Here is a 24,144-nt window from a genome sequence, read left to right as displayed (position 1 = left end):
ATGCCTAGTGGAATGACTATGTGCGTGTGTGTGAGCTCTTTGTGCCGTTCCCCGCCGTGATATGATGTCAGCGTGGGCAGGTCAAGCGTATAAAACGTAGAGAGCTTAGAGAATTACAAGAGCATAAAGCTCCAGCTCCGGAGCCGACCCAGCAGCTTGAGATCGTGGCGAGCTGGAAAGAGACGGTGGAGCGTTTGAACTGGCAGCTGCGGGAAGCCATGGACGAAAAGGCGTCTTTAAAAGACATTGCCCCTGAGATGAAGCGCAGCTCGCTGAGATAAGTTGGGTTCTGGGGATGCTTGTATTATCGCTATCTGTATGACGAAAAGGTGCGCTGCGTGCCGTCTATTGCTCTCGTCCTCCCACTCCCAACCCCGCCATAGCTTGTCTCATGGGTCGTCACTATTATGCCACCGTCACCACCGTCGTCCACTCGCATTTGGGACACATGCCCTAGACAAACTTGCGCTGCACCTCGACCTTGACGCAGCTCGGGTTCTGGGGCTTCTGGCTGCCGTTGCCGAGCACCCAGTTGAGGGTGCGGTACTGGTACCCGGTGTAGTAGCTCTGGCAGACGTACCAGTTGCTGAGGGCGCGGACCTTGTCGCCCGTGGGCGGCGTGTGCGAGTCGTCGAGGTAGCTGAGCACGGCGAGGCGGCCCGTCTTGCTCTCGGCGGCGACGTACTGCCTGCCGTAGCCGGGCTCGAACAGCGGCAGCGCGACGTTGGTGGAAGGGTCGGTGTAGAAGCTCATGGGCTCCGACTCGACGCCGCCGTCGCCGCCGATGGGCAGGTTCCAGATGAGCACGCCGGCCGGCTCGTACTGCTTCAGCGGCGACGTCGAGCCCTGGGTCGTGTTGAGGAAGAATTTGGCGCCGGAGCTGCCCGCCAGGCAGAGCGACTCGATGGCTGCGCCCGAGTGGCAGGCGGCGAGCTGCTGTCCGTTGAGGGACTTGTCGGAGGATTGGAGGACGAGGTTGAAGGGCTTGGACTGCACGTCCTGGGCGGCGGCGAGGCCGGAGAGCAGAAGGGAGAGGATGCCGGCGGTCTTCATGTTGAGGATGGGGTTGTGTGCTTGACTTGGCGTGTGTCTTTTTGTGTGTGAAGTCGAGAGGTGTGAGAGGTGGCGTGTGACCGGGTTTATCTGATGATGGGCGGGTGTAATGCTGTGTCGATGAGATGGAAAGACGATCTCTGCAGGGCCCAGGAACCCCTGCCTCTTATACGCCGTCAACGACGATCCTCTTCCCTCCTCCATCCATGCAAAATCCCGACGTCAACGCACGCAGCAGGCACTGAAGCCATCGTCACCCCGCCTCACCTCGTATCGCACCGCACGTCACACTGGACCTGTGCCACCCAGCCGTTCCACCTACCGAGCCCTGTTCGCGTTTCCGGACGCAGCCAAGAAGCACACCCCATCGCCTTCGTGAGGCCATCTCGCAGCAGCTAGCCCGAGGCGGTTGCAGGGGGCCGGGCAACATCGACTGACCGACTGCTAGTTGAGTCCACCCGCCCAGAGAGATGAACATGACGTACGGTGTAATTGCCATCGGCGTGGGATGTGGCTAACCCCCCACTCTGTGCCGCCGCCGCCAAGACGGGATTTGCACCGTTCGCTCGGCGGGCGAGGCGCCCAAGACGCCCTATTCCCGGCAAACACGAGCGCCTGCGACCCTATGACGCGCGCCGGCCTGTCGTCTCTCCCGTCTCCTCCTCAAGCCTCCCCCGCACGTTGGTTGCCTGTCCACCCAAGGGTCCAGGTCCAGAGCGGCCCGCCCGCGCGGAGAAGCGCTAAACACTAGACTACAAAGCCGCTGGCTTGGCTTCCTGTGCGTTTGTTTGCCCACCCGGTGTTCCAGTGCCGTCATATCCGAGGCGGGCGGGAGACGATGGCAGTCTGACTGACTTTTGCACGACGTGACCAGGACGTTCGATACGAGAAATTTGGGACGTTGGCTAAAGTCGTGGAATCCTCCAATGGCTGACTGCCGGATCTGGATCAGGCGGGCGCCGCAGCTCGCCAGATCGGGGACGAATTGCACAGGAACTGAGCTGGACCCCGCCGATCTGCTTGTCCGAAGCCACCGTGGAGTGCCGACAAACCGTCGCGATTGCTGGTGAACAGTATATAAGCGGCTATGTGCAAACGTATGCATGCTGCGGAACGAGACAAAATCGGAACGCTGTACTAGAGGCTCATTCGAAGCACAAATTAATGCCGGTTGCAATGACAATGTCCTACCTCGTCGTGACGCCAACACCTGTAACTGTGCGTTTTCACAAGCGCAGCATCGTCTCGGCCGAAAGAGTAGTCCGTCGAAGTCACACCCGGTATGCCGGATGAGCTCCGGCAACTCAGTGCTACGGAACGTCAGCCTTGGCATTCTAGTGAATGCAACATCGTACTTGGTGTACAACCACGAGCGAGCGAAGCCCCAAGGGTGTCTGTAAGGTGGTAATACCTCGTAGACATGTCCCAACAACATTGAAGGCTCCGGGTAGCGCGTGCAGCAACCCTTCGCGTTCGTAGAGACATGCACAGCGTCTCAGATCAATTCCAGTCGACACCGATGATCACGGGCGCTCCTTCGGGTTCATGTTAACTTGAGATAGTAACGTCTCTCCCGTCTTGTGGTTCAGTAAGTTTCATGCTTCATTGCCTTCAATATGGCTTCCCAGACCTTACCTCTCGAATGGCCTGAGGCCTGACGGTTTACCTAGCCTTTGGCGGCGCAGTCCGGCACTCAGCCTACACCGCCAGTCTTGTCTCTCAAGGGTTGCATTTTTTCGCTGGTCCCCGCATTGGCTGGGTTTATCAATCGCCTTTCTCGTCCAGTACCGAGTATTGCGGGTGCCAACGACCATCTTCAGCCGGTTCCATCAAGTATCCGCCTGTATCAGACCACGGCAAACATCAAGGCATTACCCCAGAAGTTGTGGTCTTTGACACCTACTCTAGTGTACGGTACTTCGGGGGCTGACCATGTGTCAGGTGTCCCGGCTACACGGGCGTCGGCACCTGGCATGGATGCGAGAACAATACACTTTTAGCCAGGGCCAGGCGGGTAGGCTCCGCAGAGATGTTTTCAGCTACAAATAATTTCTGTGCAGCTGCAGAGAAACGGGATGGCTTTCCGGGCATCAACCGTAACGGCCCAATCAAATGCATCCAGTCCACTACACCAATGTGCATATGCAGCCCGTGGAAAGCACTGCTTCAAGTTCACGGAGCTGGATAGTGCAGCACGAAGCCTCGATTTTCCCATGCTCAATCACTTCAGTTCATTTGATTCTTGTTATGCATCTCGCGTTCGTATGCTTCATGCTCATCTTGTTCAAGGCTGAACCTCAATTGCACAAGCCGCACCCCGGTTTTGAACGTTTTTATCCCCTATGTTCATCTGTCAGAATGGCATACTCTACCAGGTTTATCATTTCAGAAGTTGAACGTGGCTCATTAGCCCCACCATCCATCCCCGTTGTTTGCTGGCGGAGCTGGAGAGTACCATCAGGAACGCGGCGACAATCACGCTCAACGCCGTAGACAAGGGGTTTTTGTCTCTGGCGACAGACAATTAGGAAAATAAAAGCGTTCCATCTCACTGCCCGCATCCGTCTCTAACCTCTACCGCCAGCCAAACTTGTTCGACACGATACAGCTGTGCCCAGTCTCAAATTCCAATTTTCGCCGCCTGCATACCACGGAGTACCGTTCCCAGAATTGAAGCCAATCATGCCATCCACCGCAGATGTCAGTCCGTTTCACACATTCGTCATTGGCTCCTGCTAGAGCACGTACAACTGCGGGACCGTTACAGTCGTCCCGTTACAGTCATTCATGCTGATCCTGACTTGGGCGGTGTCTTTAGCCGTTGCCCCTCCAACTCTATCTGCACGACCAGACGCCAAGCGATTATTTCTTTGCCTTGAGCAATGGACACGTACCCTGGGTTAACTCGCACCGTGAGGTATCCGCCAGAGACTGCATCGACGCGGTAGAGCGTGCGATTGCCACCGGCCGCTACCATGTGAGTATGCCTTCCGTAATACCCGGCTCTCGTGCATCTAACCAACGAAATAATTCTCTTAGAACCGCGGTGTCGAGGAGCTTGTCGGCGGCTTAAAGGGCCTGAGCTATGCCGAGACTGCCCTGCCTGCATCTACGCATCTGGCCTCCCTGACTCTCTTGAAGGACGATCCTCGGCTTCGTAACCGCTTGGTCTCGTCTGGGCCCCCCATCTCCCGAATTCTGCTCGGGTTTGGTAAGCCTCGCACATTCGCTACGTCAAACTCGTCCTGGGACTACGACGATAGCGCAGAGGGATCAGATACATGTACATCCAGTGCCTTGTCTTTGCGGGAAGCGCTTGCCACGGCTGCCGCAGCAGTGGCAGCACAGGAACGAAAGCCTCCTTCGACACTGCCTCAAGCACCAGATCCTCTCATATTTGCTACCATTCGCCAAGTCCTGTCCTCCAATCCGTCATATGCAGAAGATGTCATCTTTGCCGTGGGCCAGCTACCTCAGGACAAGCGGAGCCTCCTCTTTCTCGCCGACACCGAGTGCGTTGGTAGATCAGCGTCTGGGCAGCCAAAGTCGTCAGCGGGATCTTCCAAAAAGCGCCAGAGATGCTCGGGCGGCCCTTCGAACGAAAGCGACAACATCGGCAAACCGCCAGCTGGCAGGTCTGGAGGGAGCGAAAAGGGAAAAGATGGAGGCTGTGGAGAGAATGCTGGAGGCGGAGGGAGTGGCCGCTCAGGCGGCGGCGGCACGCCGCCTGCCAAGAAGACGAGGCAGGATAAGAATCGCTGCTGGATCTGCCCATACAGTCTCGCCTACCCCAGTATCAACGAGATCGCATCCTTCAAATACTGCAGGTCGCCCGGTGACATGACTGAGGTGCATCTCTGGAGGCAAGTCTTAGCATGAACTCCAAATCCTCAAGCCAACCTGCATGTTCTGTGCTAATCTGCCCAAGGTCTCATCTTGTAAAGCATCATTCCCCAGGCGCCAGGAATGTCGGCTCGCGTGCAACAGACCACGCTCAATTCTACATGGACTCTCGGCAAACAGAGGACGTTCAGGCGAAGATCAGGTCGTACAAGAGGCGCCCTCGGAACTGGGACGACTGGCACTCATACTGGAAGGCCCTTTTTATTGAGGTGTGGTATATCATCTTCCCAAAGGAGCATTTTCCTGACCTCAGAGAGCCTCGCTCCCCTTGTATGTTCATGTCCTCGATCCATGGCCCTTCAGCACTGTGATATGGATGTGTAATAACGATCATACAGTCCACCTAACCAGCGATGAATATGCGGATCTTGGACGCATTGCGAAGGTAATGTTCGAAGCAATCCATGATACCGAAGCAGACCGTGCTGTCAGGGCCAACATCGTTGCCTCGAAACAAGACTTTTGTCCAACCAGGGACGAGGTACTCGATATGATGTCGAAAGCTTTGGAAATCGTGCTGCACGACTCACCGAGCGCTGTTGGCGCTTCTCAGTGGCTCACTCAATCCACCCCCGAGGCTCTCCAAGCCGCAGTTGCAGCACAATACAACGCGCCTGAACCGCAGCCCGGAACAGCCATGGCCGCATCGCACGGCACAGAGCGCGAGATTGACATTCAAGAGTTCGTGGCGCGACCGTTGTTGGCGATAGAGCCCTTAATGCGGGAGTTCGCGCCCTTTACTCCGGGTGCTCTACAAGCAGTCCCGCCCACCTGGCCTGATTGCTACTCGATACTGTCATCCAACGACACATTTGCCGCAATCAACATGAAGTTGACTCCGACCATTCTGCAGTTGCTCCAGGCCAGATTCCAAGAGGGCGACCAGGATTTCACTCTGCCGGTCAATTTTCGCGTCACAATCACGAATGAGACATTGTTTACCGCCCCAGTCATGGCTATCATGGCAGAGATCGATCAGCTAGACACGGAATCCACGCTAGGAAACAGTCTGCCATCATCGCCTCAACTATCATTGATGCAAGGCATCTCCATGCGGATGGTTCAAATGAAGCCATTGAGTCGGGAGGAACATGAACTGTCCCATACAAGGAACATCCCAGGATCAGAAACATCCGAAATGTAACGTTAGATGGGACTTGCAGGATGGCAGTGTCGGCTGAGTGCAAGGAAAGCACCTCCAATGCCGTTTGGGGAACAAATACGAGAATAGAGGAGAAGAGAGGTTGGATTGTTGGCTGGCCGTGCCCCCAACCACCCACATCAAGCTACCATTCATGGTGGTGTTGGGCGGCATGCCGAGAATGGATCGAAACAAAGGCACTACGGACGGACCACGGCTGGAGCAAACAACTTCGTGTACATGACGGACTGAACACCAATGGAATCGTGTATTCCACGCTCACGGTCCCTGGTCTTACGCAGAACTGCAGGGAGCTTGCATCGCACCGTGGTGGGCCCGGGGCTGCAGTGGAGGGAGTCATCCATCTCTTCTGCCAGAGTCTGGTCTCGGTTTCAGACTGCTCCGTAACTGCAACCGGCTGTCTCGTTGGACGAGTGCCCAGTTGGTCTGCATCAATCAGTCAACAGAGACTGCTGAATATAGTTCAAGGCGCGCGAGCTCGGCAGGTTCCGGATCGTCGGCGCCCACCGACAGCAGAAGAGCCTCATCACTGTTGATGCACCTCGCGACATGGACGGATAAAAAAAGCCCACGCAGCAAGCAGGCACAGCCTCCCCATTGAAACCTTGGGGCATTAGTCTCGGCGAAATTCGTGACACAGACCCCAGCCTCCTCCGTGGAGTGGGACATGCCCTCTGATAAAGGCCGTCTTGTCGCTGCCTGTGGCGCCCAGGCCGGCTTCACCTTCCTGCCTTTGGTCGTAATGAAGAAGCTGTCTCTACCAGCAGTCATCGCTGAGCCATGACATGCGTTGGCTAAGGAGCTTCACATTTATCGTGCTGAATAGTGCGCTCGCCCTGGGAGCCAGGGCCGAAGGCCTCGTCGAGTGCTACGGGCACAACGGCCTGGCATACCAAAACAACACCCGCTGCCCCGGCTCGAACGCGTGCTGCGGGCCTTCGGCAACATGTATGCCGAATCGTCTTTGTCACTATCCGAAAGATGGAGCTGGCATACTGGTGAGGGGGCCATGTGCTGTGAATCCGTACGACTTTGACACGTGCGCTCAAATATGCGTCTATGGTGAGTTTGCCCGGTCGTGGGAAGACACTTTCTATTCCGGACAGGGAGATATCGTCAGCTAGAGTGGCGTTGCTAACACCCACGCTTCTATATCCCAGACGAAGTCCAGGGCGTCTTCCCGAGAGTATATGTTTGTTCCGATGGGTCCCTCTGCTGCAACGACAACCGCCAATGTTGCGCAGATGGCAAAGGCACATTTCTCGACGAAAACGGCCTCGTCACAACCAAGGACGCCGTGAAGGCCTTTGTGCACGAACCAGAAAGCACGCAATCCTTCAGCTCCAGCAAGAAGCCAGATGGTTTCAAGGGAGGCGATTCTGTGGACAATCCAGATCCTCCGGACGTTTTCCCTCCCTCTGCCTCACCCACGGCCCAAACATACACATGGACGACCAGGCGTTCGACGACGGCGGCGCCAACGGGATCGTCGACAGGATCATCTACGGGATCATCGATGCGGACGGCAATACCAACAGAGAATACAGGATCGGAGAAGGACCAGGACGGACAAGGCAGTTGGACGTTCAAGGTCGGTGTCGGGGCGGGAGTTCCCCTCGCTTGCTGCATATTGGGGTTTGGCGTGTTTTTGTTCCTCAACAGGAGAGGCACGGAAAGAGATGCTGCTGTTGCGGAGCTGCCAGCTGTGGAAGTGAGGTTACTGGCTCCTCCTCCGTCTTACCCAGAGTCCAAGGCCTTGAAACCCAAGACTGTACCCGACGTGGATGTTTCTGAGCTCGAGGCGAGCCCCCTTCGAGAGCATGGGTTTTTTTGACTGGGACGTTGTCTTGGCGACTGCAGATGAAATTGACAAGGTTTTGGGATAGCATTAGTTAATAGAAGGCGTTTGAGACTGTTCATCACCACTTCCTGGAAGAAGGCATCTCTCAAGTGCTGCCTGTGCCACACCTTCAAGGCCAATCATGCTATCCTTGACCCTTTCGCGCGTGGTGGCATTGGTCGGCGCGTCAGCGCGTTTCGTCATGTCGTATCATTGGCGAATTGCCGCGATCCAAGAAGCTCTCAAGTCAGGGGCGTTTGCGTGTGGGTGCTTCGCTCATGGCACACAAGGCCACGCTGCGAACAGTGCGTAGCCGATTGGCACAATACGCTTGTCAATCCTGTTATCGATGGCCTGATTCATGTTTGCTATCCTGGACTGGGGGTTCGATATCGTACATGTAGCGCGGCTGGTTACTTGCCTATCCCTCAACATACGCCATGAACCGTTCGGGATACCGCTCGCCGGCAGGCACAAACGCCTTGAGAATCCCATCAATCTCCTTCAGCTCGGCATCCGTCAAATCCACCACCTTTGCATTCTCCCGCACGCGCTCGGCCTTGGACGATCCAGGAATCGGGATAATCGTGGGCATGCCTGGTCGACGAGACATGGCTACGACCCACCCAATGGCAACTTGCCCTGTAGTGCAATCCTTGCGCTTCGCGATACCTTCCACAGCGCGCACGAGCTCGAGGTTCTTGTAAAAGTTGTCCTCGTGGAAGCGCGGGAATATGCGCTTGCGATCGTTGGCGGGGAGGTCGTCGAGCGACTTGAGCTGCCCGCCGAGAAACCCTCGACCAAGAGGTGCTGCCAACTATTAGTGAGAGCGTGGCTGAGGCTGAGCAGACACTTACAGTATGCTATCACGGGAATGCCGAGGTCACCGCATGCCTCAAGGATGCCATTGGTGAGGGGATCGGTATGAAACAGCGAGAGCTCCGTCTCAACAGCCGTAATCTTGAACCGCTTGGCGGCGCTGCGGATCGTGGCGGCGCTGACCTCGCTCAGGGAGATGCCGCCGATTTTGCCGCTCTTGACGTACTCGTCAATCGTGGCCAACGTGTCCTCCTCGTAGTCGACCTTGGGATCCTTTCGGCCAACCTCAAACTGAGCGATGCGGCCCTGCGGACCAAGCATTCGCAATACATTGTCGATGCTCTTGGCCACATCCTTCTTGGAGCCTGCGGGGCTCATGTCTGGGCCCAAGCCGCCCTTGACGTTGAGGACGATGCGGTCGGCGTCCGCCGGATTCGCGGCCAGGTATCGGTTCAGCAATGTGAGAGAGTTTTCCTCTGGGGTGCCGTAGAACTCGCCACCGTTAAAGTAATTGCAGCCAGACTCGAGGGCGGCTTTGATGGCCGCGAACCGTTGCTCGTCGGTCTGAGCACCGCCGGTCGTCAGCCCTGTACCGAGTTAGACGAGGCTGGGATTCGTGTCTATGGATGGCATTGCCTACCCATAAGCCCATAGCCGATAGGGCCAACCTGCTTGCCAGTAACTTGGACGGTCATGATGCAAACGTGTCTGTGATTGTAGTTTGGGAGTGTGTTTGGATTGCATGTAGTCTGGTCATGAGAGGGCCAGTTTATATACTCATCCGGATGCCCTTGGGTTCTGGCTCCAGCAAGGAGCACGCCAACGCTCAACGCATCATCAATCGAGACGCATTCTTCCAATTTCCGACATCATCGACTCGACTGTAGATGTCTGCCAGGTCTTAGAGCCCGGGGTTGGCGTGTCGCGCTTTGAGCACTCTTAACTCCGGGCCACTGAGCATGGAGAGTCCACCAGCCGCCATCGGGACCGACAAAGTGGGGCGCCGGCAGTAACGGCGGTCGGGTCCACGGGCTTGCCTCCGGCAACGCGCTTACCATGCCGCGATGGCGCGGCTTGTCGCAACAGGTTCAATGCAGGTCTTGTTCCGTTTGATCTGGCACTGCAAAGTTGCCATTGTCGATGTAGCTCGTTGACCTGGTAAGACCATTGCCCATCGCGGCGCGGTGCCCGCCCCGGAGGCTCGGACTTAGCAATTGCCAGGCACCGGCTGAGTAGGCAAAGTTTAGGCGGGCGAAACGCACTATGCTCGGTTGCCCGAAACGGACGCTCGACGCCACTGGCACGCGCCGTGCTCGGTTACCCAAAATGGACTGGTGGCAGAAGACGCACGTCGCTCTCCACGTTCAAGTTGACGTGGCCCGGGGTTGGACAGACAGGCGTACCGCTCAACTACCCCGAAGAATCGGCTTCCCGGCATTCGCAGCGCCCGAACATCGTACTGCATCTTTGCCCGGCCGATACTTCGCGCCCGTTCCTATGTCCGGGTGATGTGTCCTCCAGCTCATACGGCGGAGACAACCATGCGACGCACCACCATGGACTGGGTCAAGCACTGTTGCCGAAGAATTTGGTAATCTTCTGAGATCCCGGCGCCTTTGACTTGACCGGACTCTTCCGCTCGTTTTGCGTAGCGCTGATTTTCTTTCTCTCCGTGGCCATCTTTTTGGCGGGCGGACTGCCTCCAGACGGAACAGCCTTGCGCTTCTCTGCCGGGCTCGATTCCGGTGCCTCTTCCTTGACTGCTGTAAAGGGGCCTTGCTTCTCGGCCTCCGCCTTGGCCTCCTTTGCCGGGGCGGCCGCCTTGCTGGCCTTTCCGCCCTTTTGCTGGGCGTTGGCAAAGAAGTTTGCAATGTTGGATTTGTTCTCCTTGCTGTTTAGGGGGATGATGAAGGACGGCGAGTTGTTGCCCACTTTGCCGACGTCCTTGCTCACAGGGTACACTTCGAGCTCTCCATCGAAAGGCTTGAGCAGCGACTGCAGCTGGCGATCCCAGTCGTGCTTGCTAGGGTCGAGCCACTGCTTGATCTTGTCAGAACCCGGGTCGAACATGACGGGCATGCGGTCGTGCAGGAACTTGAGCTGCTTGTTTGAGTCCGTGGTGATGATGGTGTATGTGTAGAGTTTTTCATCAGAGCCTAGGCAGCATTAGCAGCGGTGCAGAGGGTAAGTGAGCACACGGCGGCGCACCCTCGTACTGGACACAGTCCCATAGCCCGGCAAAACACATGAGGTGGCCGTCCTTGCGCTTCACGAAGTGTGGCAACTTGTCCTTGGGACCGGTCTTGAGCCACTCGAAAAAGCCCTGCGCGATGACGATGCAGCGTTTCCGGGCCTTCATGCTGGCCCACATGCCACCGGGGGTGCTGAGGGAGTCGTCGCGGCAGTTGATGGTGCGCATCATGGTCGAGTAGTCTGGGTTCCGCTTGGTCCAGAAGGGAATGAGGCCCCATTTCATCGACTGGAGCTTGTACTGGACATGGCCGGCTGGTGCTGCGTCGAGCGCATCCTTGTCCTTTTCGGCAGACTCCGGGGCGTCTTCGGCTCCGGCATGGGAGCGGGGACCGGGACCGGTGCCCCAGTCCGGCGTGTCTGCGCGATAGACGATGCCGTGGTAACCGGGGGCGAAGTTGTACGATTGTCTAGGTGCACCAGCACTGTCGTCATCCGGCGCATAGGCCACGGGCATGTCATCGTCCTCCAGCATCTGCCTCACCTGTGAGGGGCGCTGCGGTGGGGACATGTCAGCACAGTGAATAGCTTCAAGCCGTGGTTCACCGGGAGCACGCAACACGGCTTGACGTACCAGGGCCAGGGCGTATCGTCCACACATGTTGAGAACTTCAGCCTAGAGTCGCCTTTGCTGTGAAACTGCCAATTGCCACCAATGTGTGGGTGGAATGGAAGTGGGAGATGCAGCTTGCGGCTGAACGATTCACGCGCCTGGGCAGGCGGCAATGCTGGCGCGCAGTCACGTGGCGACGGGTGATGGCAATTTAACCAGCACAGTGCCAGCATCCAAGTACCTCCCCTTGTCCCGCTCACTTCCAGGTCCGTACTCTGATTCCAAACGTCCTCAAGCCCTTCTCTGATTCAAAGACCAACATCCCTACAAAACGTGCCTCACAATGTGCCGTTCCCCTTCTTCACACCGAAATGCCAAACGGGAAGTGGCTGCCGCTGCCGCTGGGCTGTGCTGACTGGTGAGTGCCTCGCGGATCCGCTTCCCGTCGTTCAGCACTCAAAGCCGACGACTTGCAGGGTCTAGCGCCCGTTGACGGTGCGGTGCTAGGCCATAGTTGCAAGGCAGCCCGAGCACGGCCGCGTGTCCAACGGTCCAACCCAAACGACTCGCCGAGCAGCCTCAGCTAGGGGCCAAGGAACGGCTCCTCCACCACGTCACAGCCTGCTAATTCGCTTGAAGGTGTGCCAATACCACGTCGCGCTTTTCAAGACGCAACTCGAAAGCTGGGAAAGTCATCATTCCGTCCGACCCCATAGCGCTTGATCAAGTCCACGAACTCGAGGCCATCGCCGCTATTAGATGTCCATCAACGCTTTCGACCGGCCGCGGGCACGGAAGCCCTTTTATACCTTGCCGTATTTCTCGTATCGCCGTACTAGCTCAGGCTGGCGACCTGCCGGAAGGGTTGCATCGAGCTCAGCCCTGCAGCGAAACTAAACATGCGCCACGATCGTTGACCCAGGCACTTTCAACGGCCCCCACACGATCCCTGAGCCCTGCCTTCAGGCCTAGGCCCTCTGACCCTGATCCAGGAGTTCAGGGCCGCGCACGCTTGGCTATAAGAGCTAGCCTGCCCATTACGAAGCATCATCTTACACCGCTGAAGGCGAGCCGCATCATGTGCGTCCGACGGCGCCTAAGCCTGGCGTGCTGCTCGCAGTGAATTTTCGTTTCTATCGCGACACTGGCGTATACGCGGCGCTGGCGCACCCGACATCGACATCAAGCTGGCTTACAGCGCCTGAACGATCATGACCGACTTCACGCACACGTTCGCTACATTTCACCACTGCGTCGTCTGCGGCTCCGAAATTTCTCTCACGTACGCTACCCGCCCGACCGAGTCGTGGAAGGCCTACGCCCAGCCGCTGCAGCACCCCTCACCGTCCGCCCCGCGAGTCCCCCAGGCGCTCGTCCCGCCGGGTCTCTGCTCGCACACATTCGAGGGCGAGGAGGCGCGCCTCGTGCACGCCGCGTGCTGGGATGTCGTCGCGCGACTCTGGGGCAAGACGGAATTCACCCTCGCAGAACTCGATGGCTTCCTCGACTGCGCGCGCGACGCGAGCCCCTTTTTGCCCGAGATCCGCTTCCGTGAAGCGCCCGACCGCTTTGACGTGACTGTCGACCACACTCTCGACGCTGAGGACCTCGAGCATCGGACGAGCAGTGCCGAGACGGACGCCCAAAGGCGCTTCGAGGAGCTCTGTGCGGGCCTCAAGGATGAGGGTATCAAAAGCCCCGTCCTGCTCGCCGGGTTGCGACGCTACCCTCTCCCGGAGCGCTTCCATGCATTCGTCTCGACCACGCTGCAGAATCCGTCAGAAGCGACGAACAATGAGAACCCGGCGCTGAGGTTCTGGGCAAAGGTCATAGGCCTACTCACGTCGGTGTCCGCCGGGCCGGACTCGCCCTTTGCCCAAGCAGACAGCCCCAGCCGTGTGGACCGCGTCGCGCAAGCGCTGCGCAACATCCGACGCGGCGGGCCTTCGCGATTTCCGCACACTGCGAACCACGACGTCGTGCGCGCCAACGCCTCGTCCATCCTACTCACGTTGCTACTCATTCCCGTCGAGGACATCTTCGAGGCGGACCCGCTGGACGGTAAACGCCCAAAGCTACAGCGGCCGCGGCCCGAGCCCCTGGCATCGTTACGCCCCGGATGGCCGTTCCGCCTCAGCTTCCTCACGGTTCGGCGCGAATACTATGTGGACAACATGAACTTTGGGCGGCGCTTCCGTGTCGGCATGAAGTACCTTCGCACCATCGACTTTCGATTCCACGACGAGCCGCCGCAGCCGGAGCAGTCACTAGCTGGGTATGTGGTGCCCGCGGTACGCAGTCTGTGCGGGATGCAGCTGGTGAGAGATAGCATCGGCGTCTTTGCGGTCCACGCCAAAGACGGCAACGACTGGTACACGGTTTGGCAACAAGACCCGACCATCAAGATCACACCGCACATGGCCGCGGTGCCGACGTCTGCGCAGTGGCCCGCGGGGATGGAAAAGGGCGATCTGCTTCTTGTGTCTGATGTAAGTCTGGTTCTCCGAGTCGTCACTAGGCGTATTCGAGAAGTACCACTGGCTGACTTTGCGCAGACTCTCAAGGACATTGCGGTGTTTGACCAGTTCTCACAGTACCTGCGCGACTCGGGCGTATCATGTTGAGCGACAGAGCCTTTCAAATTTATCTCGATCCGGTCGGCCTCCTTTATGATTCAAGGCTGTGGTCTGGCCCGGTGCAGCAAGCGAGCGAGGAGTATCTGGGGCTTGTTCCTCCCTTTGGCATTCCTTACAATAGCGTCCATCAACTTGGACTGAAATACTTTTTGAAAGTCTCGGGCTGTCGGTGGCTACCATGTGCCATCGCGTGATGCTAGCTGCGTGAAGCCCACATATCAGCCGTCCTGTTCATACGTAGATGAAAGCGGGCTCACGTCAGGAGCGCTCTCTACATAGTTTACACAATGGCACAATGTTGTGTCAGAGAGCCTTTATACGTCGTTTTTCATCGCCAACAGTTGTCAGTCAAGCAAAGTCGTTGCAACAGCAGTGCCGGTCTCCAGTGGCCCGTCCAGTGGACGCCACCAACGGGCACCAGCTTGGTGGTGGGGACTACTAGCCTGCGCCAATACGGGTTGACGGCCACGGGCCCAGACCAGGAACGGGCCATTCGCCGCGACGGCGTGGCTTATCGATAAGATAAAATTTGTGCCACCGCCAAATTTTGCCATCACGCCCACTGCCCGCCGCCCACCGCCTTGGACCGCCTCTTCCAGCGGCAACAGCCAGCACTTTGTCGTCTGTCTTTTCCCTGTGCCAGACAAGACGCCTGCATTTTCCGACGCAATGGCTGCCACGAAGCACTCCCTTGCCGACAGCGAGGTCGCCGTCCGGCCCTCCAAGAAGACCAAGGTCGAGAACGGCGACAATGCCGACAAGGCGCAGCTGAAGAAGGAGAAGAAGGACAAGAAGAAGGAAAAGAAGGACAAGAAGCGCAAGGTCGAGGAGGAGTCTGAGCCTGCGGCCAGCGGCGACAGCAACGGCAACAGCGCCGACGAGGAGGCGCTGCGCAAGGCGGAGAAGAAGGCCAGGAAGGAGAAGAAGCGGGAGAAGAAGGAGAAGAAGCTGCAGGCCCAAGAGGAGGGGGCCTCCGACTCCCAGGACGTCGCCATGGCCGATGCGAATGGTGCCGACGAGGCGCCCGTCGAGGATAAGAAAAAGTCCAAAAAGGACAAGAAGAGCAAGACCAAGCCCGCCGCAGCGGCCGGCAACAGCGGCGCCTACGTCCAGACCATGAGCCTCTCGAGCGTCCCCCAGGCCGACATCGACGCCTTCCTCGCCGAGCACCAAATTACCATTACCGACCCCCGCAACAAGGACGCGCCGCTCCGACCCGTCACCGAGTTCGACCACCTGCCGTCGACGAACCTGCTCGAGAAGAAGCCCTCGCCGTTTGCCAAGTTCAAGGCCCCGACACCCATCCAGGCCGCGTCCTGGCCGTCGACGCTGAGCGGCCGCGACGTCGTCGGCGTCGCCGAGACCGGCTCCGGCAAGACCATGGCGTTTGCGCTCCCCTGCGTCGAGGCCGTCTCCGCCATGGGCACCCGCGGCACCAAGGCCGTCATCGTCTCGCCCACGCGCGAGCTCGCCATGCAGACGCACGAGCAGCTCGCCAGCCTCGCCGCCCTCGCCAAGCTCAAGTGCGTGTGCCTGTACGGCGGCGCCTCCAAGGACGACCAGCGCAACCTGCTCGGCCGCGGCTGCGACATCATTGTCGCCACGCCCGGCCGCCTCAAGGACTTCATGTCCGACGGGACGGTGGACCTCAGCGGCGCTGCGTTCGTCGTGCTCGACGAGGCGGACCGCATGCTCGACAAGGGCTTCGAGGAGGACATTAAGCAGATCCTGGGCGCGTGCCCCGCGCGCGAGAGCCGCCAGACGCTCATGTTTACGGCGACGTGGCCGCAGTCGGTGCAGGCGCTGGCTTCGACCTTTATGGTGGAGCCCGTCAAGGTGACCATCGGCTCCGGCGGCAAGGAGACTGAGAACGGCTCTGTCGAGCTGCAGGCCAACATGCGCATCACGCAGCGCGTCGAGGTCGTCGACGGCCGTGACAAGGAGTTCCGCCTGCTGCAGATTCTCAAGCAGCACCAGCAGGGCAAGGCCAAGAACGACCGCATCCTCGTCTTCTGCCTGTACAAGAAGGAGGCCACGCGCGTCGAGGGCTTCCTCGCCCGCAAGGGTGTCCGCGTCGGCGGCATCCACGGCGATCTGAGACAGGAGCAGCGCACGCGCAGCCTGGAGGCGTTCAAGACGGGCCAGACGCCTGTTCTTGTGGCGACGGACGTTGCCGCCCGTGGCCTGGATATTCCCGAGGTGAAGCTGGTCATCAACGTCACCGTAAGTTGCAGCTCCGAAACCATGGTCGTTTCGTATCACTAACACCCCCAGTTCCCCCTGACCATCGAGGACTATGTCCACCGCATTGGACGAACGGGCCGTGCCGGCAACACGGGCGAGGCCATCACCCTCTTCACCGCGCAGGACAAGGCGCACTCTGGATCGTAAGTCTTGCCGTCCTCCGCAGTGATGCAACAGCACGCTAACCAACGCAGACTCGTCAACATCCTCAAGGGCGCCAACCAAGAAATTCCCGAGGACCTGCTCAAGTTTGGCACCACGGTCAAGAAGAAGACGCACGACATGTACGGCTCCTTCTTCAAGGACGTCGACATGAACCAAAAGGCGACCAAGATTACGTTCGACTAGACGGCGTGGCTTTATTACGGTATTTGCGTGTTGTTTATTTACATGTCTATATGGCGTTACGGCATCATTGTTTGGCGGCTCGCCGGCCGCGAGCGGCACGGGCACACTCGAGCAGGAATGTGCGCTCAAAGAAGAGTCTGCGATTGTCAGTACATCAAAACGGAGATGGAGTCGGGTCCGTACATCAATAGAAGCAACGGCGCTGCTGTGCCCGCGACCTTAACCAATGTCTTTACGGGCTCTGTTTCTGCCGTGTCGAGGACGTGAAGTTGGTGGAGGAGCGCAAAAGTCGCGAGTGATGTCGTCACCGTAGCCGTGGGTATCAGCTCTGCCACAGCAAAGTCCGTGTTGTGCGCCGCGAAGAAGGACTTGATGAAGGCGACGCTCCACACGATGCGACAGAGCATGTTGACCGAGTTGGCGAGCACCAGGCCCTGCGCTCCAAGTGGGAGCACCCGCATGAAGAGGAACGCCGACGCTGCGAACGCGACGGAAAAGGCGCCCATCCACACAGATTGACGGTGCACCTGGCCCTCGGACGCGACGGACGCGACAAACGACTCGGACAGGCCGTTGAGAGCGAGAAATGGGATGTAGAAGCAGTACGCGCCGAGCACGTCCCCCGCGCCAACGCCCGTCCAACGTCTGCCCGCCACGATGGCGAGGAGCGACGGCGCGGCAAAGGGGCCGACAGCGACCACGACGGCAGAGAGCAAGATGTACAGGCGCATAAGCGTGCTCAGGCTGCGTTTCGCTTCCTGGACCTCCGGGCTGGGCTTCTTCTCGGCAGGTCGCTGGACGGACTGATCAGAGAGAAGGCGCGAGAAGTAGCTCCGACTGCTCTCTTCGACGGGCTGGAAGAGAAGGCGCGCGATGAGTCCGCCGTAATTGTTGGCGAGGGCATACACGCCCTGGACCTGGGGCGTGGAGAGGAGCGAGACGAGAAAAGTGTCGCCCTGGGTGAGGAGGTGCTTGACGACGCTCTGGGCCATCATGCTGCCCGCAAGTGACATGGTCGGTCTGTAAAAGTACGAGCACAGGAATTCACCCTTCGTCCCATCGCCGCCCTGCTTCCGTTGACCAGCCGGCACGGCAACCGGCCGAGGTAGGAGAGAGAAGCCAAGCGACGACGCGAGACCCTGCCCAGCAACGAGATACACCAGCAGCAACGCAGCCCCATACGCAAGCTGACCAAGCGCAAACGGCAAGACGCCCAAGTCGACGCCCCTCCGCGTCGCGAACAGCGCGGAGCCGAACACGACGAAGCAACGGATAAACGTGGCGGCGGACTCGGCGGCGGCGCGGGTGCCGAAGCGAAGCCGCGTCTGCATGAGCACGAAGCACGGCTCCGAGAGCAGCTCCACGACCGCGGCGATGCCGTAGAGGCGCAGGCTGCGTGCTAGGAAGGGCGTCGCGAGGGTCGCGGCGGGGGCGTAGGCGAGGTACGTCCAGCCGAGGGCGACGGCGGCGACGAGGCCGAGGAGGATGGCGAGGTAGCCGAGGTTGACGACGGCTTGGGCGTCGCGACGCTCCGTGTCCGAGTCGGATGGTGTCGCTGCATCCTGCTGTCTGCTGGCCTTGCTGTTGTCTTTGGTGCCAGTGGCCGCGCCATCAGTGGCTGCGGGGGAGGTCTTTGGCGCAGTGGCAGTGGCGGTGGTGGCCTGGCGCTGGATGGCGACGCGCAGACTCTCGCGGGCGAAGAAGAGGACGGAGAGGTAGTAGACCTCGAGCTGCGTGGCGAGGCCGAGGAGCGGCGCGGTGAGGAAGCGCAGGAGCAGCTGGTTGGCGAGAAAGGTGGCGAGGCGGGAGAGGAGCTGCAGGAGGATGAGGAGGGAGGCGCCGCGGACCATGGAGGCCTGGGGCGCCATGGTAAGGGATGGGGATGCGGGGTGCGAGGGGGAGGGGAGAGGTGGTGGTGTGAGGTGAGGTGAGGCGGTGGTGATGGTGTTGATGAGGTGGCCGTTGACGACCACTAATCGGAATGGGTGGGCTGCAATGGAGTTGCTGCTGAGTGGCTCCACCCGGGGCAGTGCGAACCGCTGCCCTGTTCCGTCCGTCGGGGGCTGGAGGGCCGCCGCTGTAGCGAGCGGGTACCTGAATTAGCGCCCGACTCCCCTGCTAGGATGCTCAAAGGTCAAGGCTGGGTGCCTCCGTCTCCATAGCCTCACTCATGGAACTTGGACTTCTCAAGACACAGCCTAGGAAGACCAAGGATTCTGAACGACGAGCATTTTGTGATAGTACCGAACTCAAGTTGATCCCGGACCGATTACTCTACCGGTCGACTCACACGCTACTCCTCAACTCCCACCATCACAACCTCTCTCAGCCCTCGCACCTCAGCGATCAATACGTCGTCAGCGACGGGCTCCCCTTCGCCGCCGGCAGCGAGAAGCGCGTCTCGACAAACACCTTCTGCATCCCGTCCTCCCTCTTCTCAAACTTGTAGTACACCTTGTCCAGGTCCTCGAGCCGCACGCGGTGCGACACCATCTGCAGCGGGTCCAGCTCGCCGCGCCGGATCATCTCCAGCAGCTCCTCCCAGTACTTGTGCACGGGCGCCTGGCCGTTGCCGATGAGCCGGATGCCGCGCTGCATCAGCGAGCCGACGTTGAAGTGGTTGGTCTGGGGCCTGTGTTAGTCACTGCATTGTCTCGTCTCATGGCAGACTGCCGCTGGGATGAGTCGAGGTGGTAAGTGGAAGGACTCACGTAGCCGACGTAGATGCCTGTGACGCCGCAGCGCCCGTAGTTGCGCACGCCCTCGACCATCTCGTTGATGATCTCGCTCGTGTCCGTCTCGGCGCCCGTGGCCATCTCCAGCCAGTGCATCCAGCCCTTGGCGTATTCGCCCGCCGCGCACTCGAGCGCTGCGTCGGGGCCGCGGCCGCCGCACAGCTCCTTGAGCCGGCTGACGACCGTCTCGGCCGACGTCACGCCGTGGGACAGCTTCTTAAAGTCAACCAGCTCCATCTTGTCTTGGTGCTGCGTTGGGAAGTGCTCTTTGATAAAGGATAGGCGGGGCTCCGTGTCGACGAATATGACCTTGGAGGCACCCTCCTGGAGGGCAAAGACGCCGCACATTTGCCCAATCGGTCCGGCGCCGAAGATGGCCACCTCGTCGCCGGGGTACACGGCCGTGTCCTTGACGCAGTTGTATGAAGTCGCCAGCACGTCGGAAAGGTAGAGGGCTGGCAGGTGTCAGTTGGCTCGGGATAGTCACATGCAGGGCTGGCCAGACTTACCCTTCTCATCAGGCACATCGTCCGGAATCTCAAGCAAGTTCACGTCCCCCAGCGGCACACGCACGTACTCTGCCTGTCCGCCGGCGAAACCGCCCGTAAAGTGCGCATACCCAAACATGCCCGCCGTCCGACCGCCGTACATCGCCCGCTCCGTGGTGTTGGAATTTGTCTTTTCGCACTGCGACGACAGCTTCTGCTTGCAGAAGAAGCAGTCTCCGCACGCAATCTGGAACGACGCGACGTAGCGCTTGCCGACTTTGATCTTGTCTTTGTTGACGCCCAAGCCGACCTCGTCGACGATGCCGCAAAACTCGTGGCCCAGGATGTCGCCCTTGGACATTTGTATGACGGCTCCGTGCAGGAGGTGTAGGTCGGAGCCGCAGACGGTGGAGCCGGTGACTTTGAGGATGACATCGCGGTCTTCGAGGATCTTGGGTCGAGGCACGTCGACTGTAAAGCGTCAGCTGGCGCGTGAATGAAGGGTGTGTCCTGCGTACGCACCCATCTCGACCTTGTTCTTTCCCTGCCAGACGAGAGCCTTCATCGTCTGGCCCGCCTTGCCGGTCTCTGAGTAGTCAGCCACATCCTGCTGCGTGACGGCATTGTCGCCGTGGCCGATGGCCTTTTCCGCCGCGTATGCTGCTTGTGCTGCCATTGTGGTACCGTGAATAGTAGGTATTTACTTTACTATTCTATTCCCTCTGCATTCTCTATGCGCCTCAGATGAGTCTTATAGCACGTTGTACCGCTAGCTTGCCTGACGAGGTTATGACGAGTACACGCTGAGATCGGGCATCGGCGTTGCAATCAGCACGACGTCATTGACTCGGACGGTTTGCTCCGCGCAACAACGGGCCGCCCGCCAGCCGCCTAGCAACGACATTTCATCGTCTACTGCAATTAAAGCCGGGAAACGCCGGCTATACGGCAGCCACCCTTCTTCTCTTCTTATGGGTGTTTTGGACATGGCCAAGGAGGTCGGACCGGGAGACGGTGGCAGGCTCCACTTTTCCGGCCCTGAGCGCACCGGAGGCCGACCACGCGGGGCCGGCGCCGCGGCGTGGCCATCAAGGTCAGATGCGAGAGCGGTTGACTGTGATTGCGGGCCTCGTGTTCACACGCTGGGTGCTAACTTAAGTGACATTTTCGCTACGCATTGAGGTCCTTTCCTGTGGATGAATTTGCAAAGTAGGTCGGCGGTTGCAATTAATGCACCATTGTCACGGACAAGCCACCTCAGGAGCCCGTCCACTCGACCTCAATAAACCACATGCGCGAGTTCTCCGGCTTCCATATCTTGTTAAACTGGAATCGCTCGTCCGCACGACGAAACAACTGCCGCCAATCGTCCGGCTCCCTCTCCCGCGCATTGACCGTCACCTGCATGAACAGGTCAAGCGTCCGCATCGTCCGTTCCTCGATGTACCCCGCTGTCCCTGGCTCGGGCAGGGCGCCGTCGTTGATTATGATCTTGGCACCGGGCCGCAGCGCGGGTATGAGCGCTTGAAGGATCTTCACGCAGTACTTGTCTGCGAAGCCGTGGAAGATCATGCGAAAGAAGTACGCCTCCGCCACGACGGGCTGTGTCGTGAAGAAGTCGTGCGTCGTGAGCTGGATCCTGGACTGCAGCGCGTCAGGTACCTTGCCAGTTGTCTCGTCGGTGCGCATTCCAGCCGTGTCCTGTACGATGAACCGCAGATCTGGAAACGCCTCGGCAATGGCAAAAGAAACGTAGCCTTGGTTTCCGCCCATCTGCATCCGGCATTAGCGACAGATATCCTGCGGTGTTCCATGGCGACACCTACATCAACAACAGTTGCGCCCTTTGGCAAGTCACCCCATGGATATCCCTCTACCGTAGCTGCCAGCGAGTACCCTTCGCCCCCACCGTGCGCTTGCATGGCGAGATTGTATCTCTTGGCGAAGTCCTCGTCCTGCTGCAGGTAGTCAAACCACGGAAGGGACTGGTTATAGGCCAAGTTGACACCAGTCTCGGTGGACTCCTCGCTACCGGGCCACTTCTTCATCGCGCCGACGACGTTGGCGATGGGCAGCCACAGGTCATTGCACATGAAGCCGACCCAGTTGCTCAGGGGTGCATCTTCGAGCACCAGCCGTGACATGCGCGTGTGCGCCACGCGACCCTTTTCGGGCTCGATGAAGATGCGGTTGGTTATGGCATGTCGGATGAGACGACGCAGGTTCAGCATGGGAATGTCAAAGCCGTTGAGCTCGGAAACCTTGGCTGCTAAATCCTCGTATGTGATTGTGCCATCTAACGGGACTGCCTGTGGGATCTTAAAGTCCCAAATCGCTTGAAGCGATAGGTTGTTGACGCACTACACGGCGAGTCTCCAATCAGTTCGGCTGCTTCGCACTGCACATGTGAGTTCACAGTGATGCACCTACATCCCAGGCCAAGTACCGCAGACCTTCCTTGGGGCCGACGGAGATGTCATGGAGCTCCTTGGTGAGCGATATCAACTCCAGTCGGGCCTGATACGGCTCCTCGTCCTTTGGAGATATGGGGAACTCGGCGAGCCCATTGACATCAAAGGAGGCAGCTTCCAGACCATTTCTGGAGAGGTAGTCGGTAATGATCTTGGTCTTCTCGGTAATTTCGTGCGCGAGCGTCGCCATTCGCTCCACAGATGCCGTAGGCGCCATGATCACGGTCGTTTGTTGTGAAAGAGCTTGAGTATACAATGACCCCGCGGTTGCTCGACCCCTCATACGATGTGCTGGCCAGGCTGGACCTTGCCTCCTTTTGTGATAGTGATGCACGACGACCAGGGTCCCTGAACTTCTGTTGCAGGGATGGCAGCCGGGACCGCTGGCGTGCAGTGTACTGGGGGCGGTACAGGTCGGCCAGGCCGGCGCGCAGTGTAAGATTCGCTTGGCCCTCATGGGCCCCATTTGACGACCAATGATGGCCAGAAACTCGTGGCACAATGGGTAAGACTTTACTTGTTCACGTCGGCTCTTCCCTTATTGCCAGAGGCCCAGGGCAAGTTCTGTCATCTGACTACTTTGTAGCGCCCGCGTGTTGTTGCCGATGCGCCTCGACCTGGTTGAAGATTGTGGCTTCTCAGTGACCAACTGAAGCGGCAGCGCACCTGGTCGGCAAGTGAGATGCGCCGCATCAGTAACGTAATCGCCCGGGTTCAATGCACAGAACGAAAAGCGCCGCTCGACGGCAGTGGCAGCAACAGTAACACGGCCGGAAAATCTTCCTCTCAGAAGCCATTACAAGTTGTCAATTTTCATCTCCATAGCGTAATTGCAAGATCCACTTCATGTTTTGCATTCGAATTCTCCACGGTGAAGCGGAAACGCACGGCTTGCACGTTGATCTTGAGACCTTCTTGACAATGCACGTGTTGCCTCGTGGGGAAATTTCGTGTACGTAACTCGCCACCATTCGCGTCAGGCTCAGTATATATATCTTGCCGCCGACTTCTCATCCATGACAATTTTCCTCACTCATGACTGCTCGTTACAGGCATCGGTACAATCTAGGCCGAGACAGGAGATCTACGACTGTCGGTCTGAACACGATGCATAAACTCTGTCTCTTCGGCCTGTTCTCGGTTGGTTCCTCAGCAGTGCTGCGACGAGCTGCTACTCTTGATGAGCTTGCCGCTGCAAATTTGAATTGTAACCTGGAGAATTCTCTCAGGCTCGGGGTAAGTCTTCTCGCCAACTGTGTACATTCTATATTCTATCAAGCTTACGACTCCAAGAAACTTGAGGGTTGTGGTTGTTTGGTCGAGTGGAAGGATTGGCAAGTGAAAGATGGGTCGATACTCTACCGAACCTATGAGAAGAGATTTGAATGCACGGAAGGTTTGAAAATGAACGTGAGTTCTCATCTTTTGCGATTCGGCTGAGTCCATTGATGTATGCTAACACCTGAGCTTAGTTGCGCAGCGGAACTTGCATGGTTCGTTCAATTGGGCCTCCCCACAGCAATAGCTTCGCGTTGAATAGCCTGTATAACGTCTTTTGTTCTTGAAGGCCGGTGAACAACTCAGCCGGCTCAGTGGAATGTTTGTCGCGAGTCAAGTGCAAGGAGGAAGACATGGGATCAAG

At 58.5% G+C, this 24,144-nt stretch overlaps 8 protein-coding genes across 8 annotated transcripts; 2 read left to right on the top strand and 6 right to left on the bottom strand.

Annotated features, from left to right (window-relative positions):
- Positions 1-453: 453 nt before the first annotated feature.
- On the bottom strand, positions 454-1,053 carry PLICBS_010233 (uncharacterized protein; the record flags this gene model as incomplete). Its single annotated transcript, XM_018326673.1, has 1 exon — positions 454-1,053. One exon carries the CDS (start codon positions 1,051-1,053, stop codon positions 454-456), a length of 600 nt encoding a protein of 199 aa, XP_018174993.1.
- A 7,326-nt stretch (positions 1,054-8,379) lies between these two features.
- On the bottom strand, positions 8,380-9,472 carry PLICBS_010232 (uncharacterized protein; the record flags this gene model as incomplete). The annotated part of the gene is made up of 3 exons (XM_018326676.1): positions 8,380-8,768; positions 8,816-9,364; positions 9,418-9,472. 3 exons carry the CDS (start codon positions 9,470-9,472, stop codon positions 8,380-8,382), a joined length of 993 nt encoding a protein of 330 aa, XP_018174996.1.
- Positions 9,473-10,343: 871 nt separating this feature from the next.
- PLICBS_010231 (uncharacterized protein) lies at positions 10,344-11,628 on the bottom strand (the record flags this gene model as incomplete). Its single annotated transcript, XM_018326677.1, has 3 exons — positions 10,344-10,933; positions 10,986-11,523; positions 11,602-11,628. The coding sequence occupies 3 exons, from the start codon at positions 11,626-11,628 to the stop codon at positions 10,344-10,346; spliced, it is 1,155 nt and encodes a 384-aa protein (XP_018174997.1).
- Positions 11,629-12,791: 1,163 nt separating this feature from the next.
- PLICBS_010230 (uncharacterized protein) lies at positions 12,792-14,204 on the top strand (the record flags this gene model as incomplete). Its single annotated transcript, XM_065601897.1, has 1 exon — positions 12,792-14,204. The coding sequence occupies one exon, from the start codon at positions 12,792-12,794 to the stop codon at positions 14,202-14,204; it is 1,413 nt and encodes a 470-aa protein (XP_065457969.1).
- A 681-nt stretch (positions 14,205-14,885) lies between these two features.
- On the top strand, positions 14,886-16,808 carry PLICBS_010229 (RNA-dependent ATPase; the record flags this gene model as incomplete). Its single annotated transcript, XM_018326678.2, has 3 exons — positions 14,886-16,439; positions 16,491-16,603; positions 16,655-16,808. The coding sequence occupies 3 exons, from the start codon at positions 14,886-14,888 to the stop codon at positions 16,806-16,808; spliced, it is 1,821 nt and encodes a 606-aa protein (XP_018174998.2).
- A 146-nt stretch (positions 16,809-16,954) lies between these two features.
- PLICBS_010228 (oligosaccharide translocation protein rft1) lies at positions 16,955-18,676 on the bottom strand (the record flags this gene model as incomplete). The annotated part of the gene is made up of 1 exon (XM_018326679.2): positions 16,955-18,676. The coding sequence occupies one exon, from the start codon at positions 18,674-18,676 to the stop codon at positions 16,955-16,957; it is 1,722 nt and encodes a 573-aa protein (XP_018174999.2).
- Positions 18,677-19,154: 478 nt separating this feature from the next.
- PLICBS_010227 (uncharacterized protein) lies at positions 19,155-20,707 on the bottom strand (the record flags this gene model as incomplete). The annotated part of the gene is made up of 4 exons (XM_065601896.1): positions 19,155-19,433; positions 19,520-19,998; positions 20,053-20,502; positions 20,554-20,707. 4 exons carry the CDS (start codon positions 20,705-20,707, stop codon positions 19,155-19,157), a joined length of 1,362 nt encoding a protein of 453 aa, XP_065457968.1.
- A 581-nt stretch (positions 20,708-21,288) lies between these two features.
- PLICBS_010226 (uncharacterized protein) lies at positions 21,289-22,719 on the bottom strand (the record flags this gene model as incomplete). The annotated part of the gene is made up of 3 exons (XM_065601895.1): positions 21,289-21,804; positions 21,909-22,391; positions 22,462-22,719. 3 exons carry the CDS (start codon positions 22,717-22,719, stop codon positions 21,289-21,291), a joined length of 1,257 nt encoding a protein of 418 aa, XP_065457967.1.
- Positions 22,720-24,144: the final 1,425 nt, after the last annotated feature.

Source organism: Purpureocillium lilacinum (assembly GCF_023168085.1).
Source record: "Purpureocillium lilacinum CBS 284.36 DNA, scaffold_8, whole genome shotgun sequence".
NCBI classification, from domain to species: domain Eukaryota; kingdom Fungi; phylum Ascomycota; class Sordariomycetes; order Hypocreales; family Ophiocordycipitaceae; genus Purpureocillium; species Purpureocillium lilacinum.
This window is presented reverse-complemented; position numbering and strand designations above follow the sequence as displayed.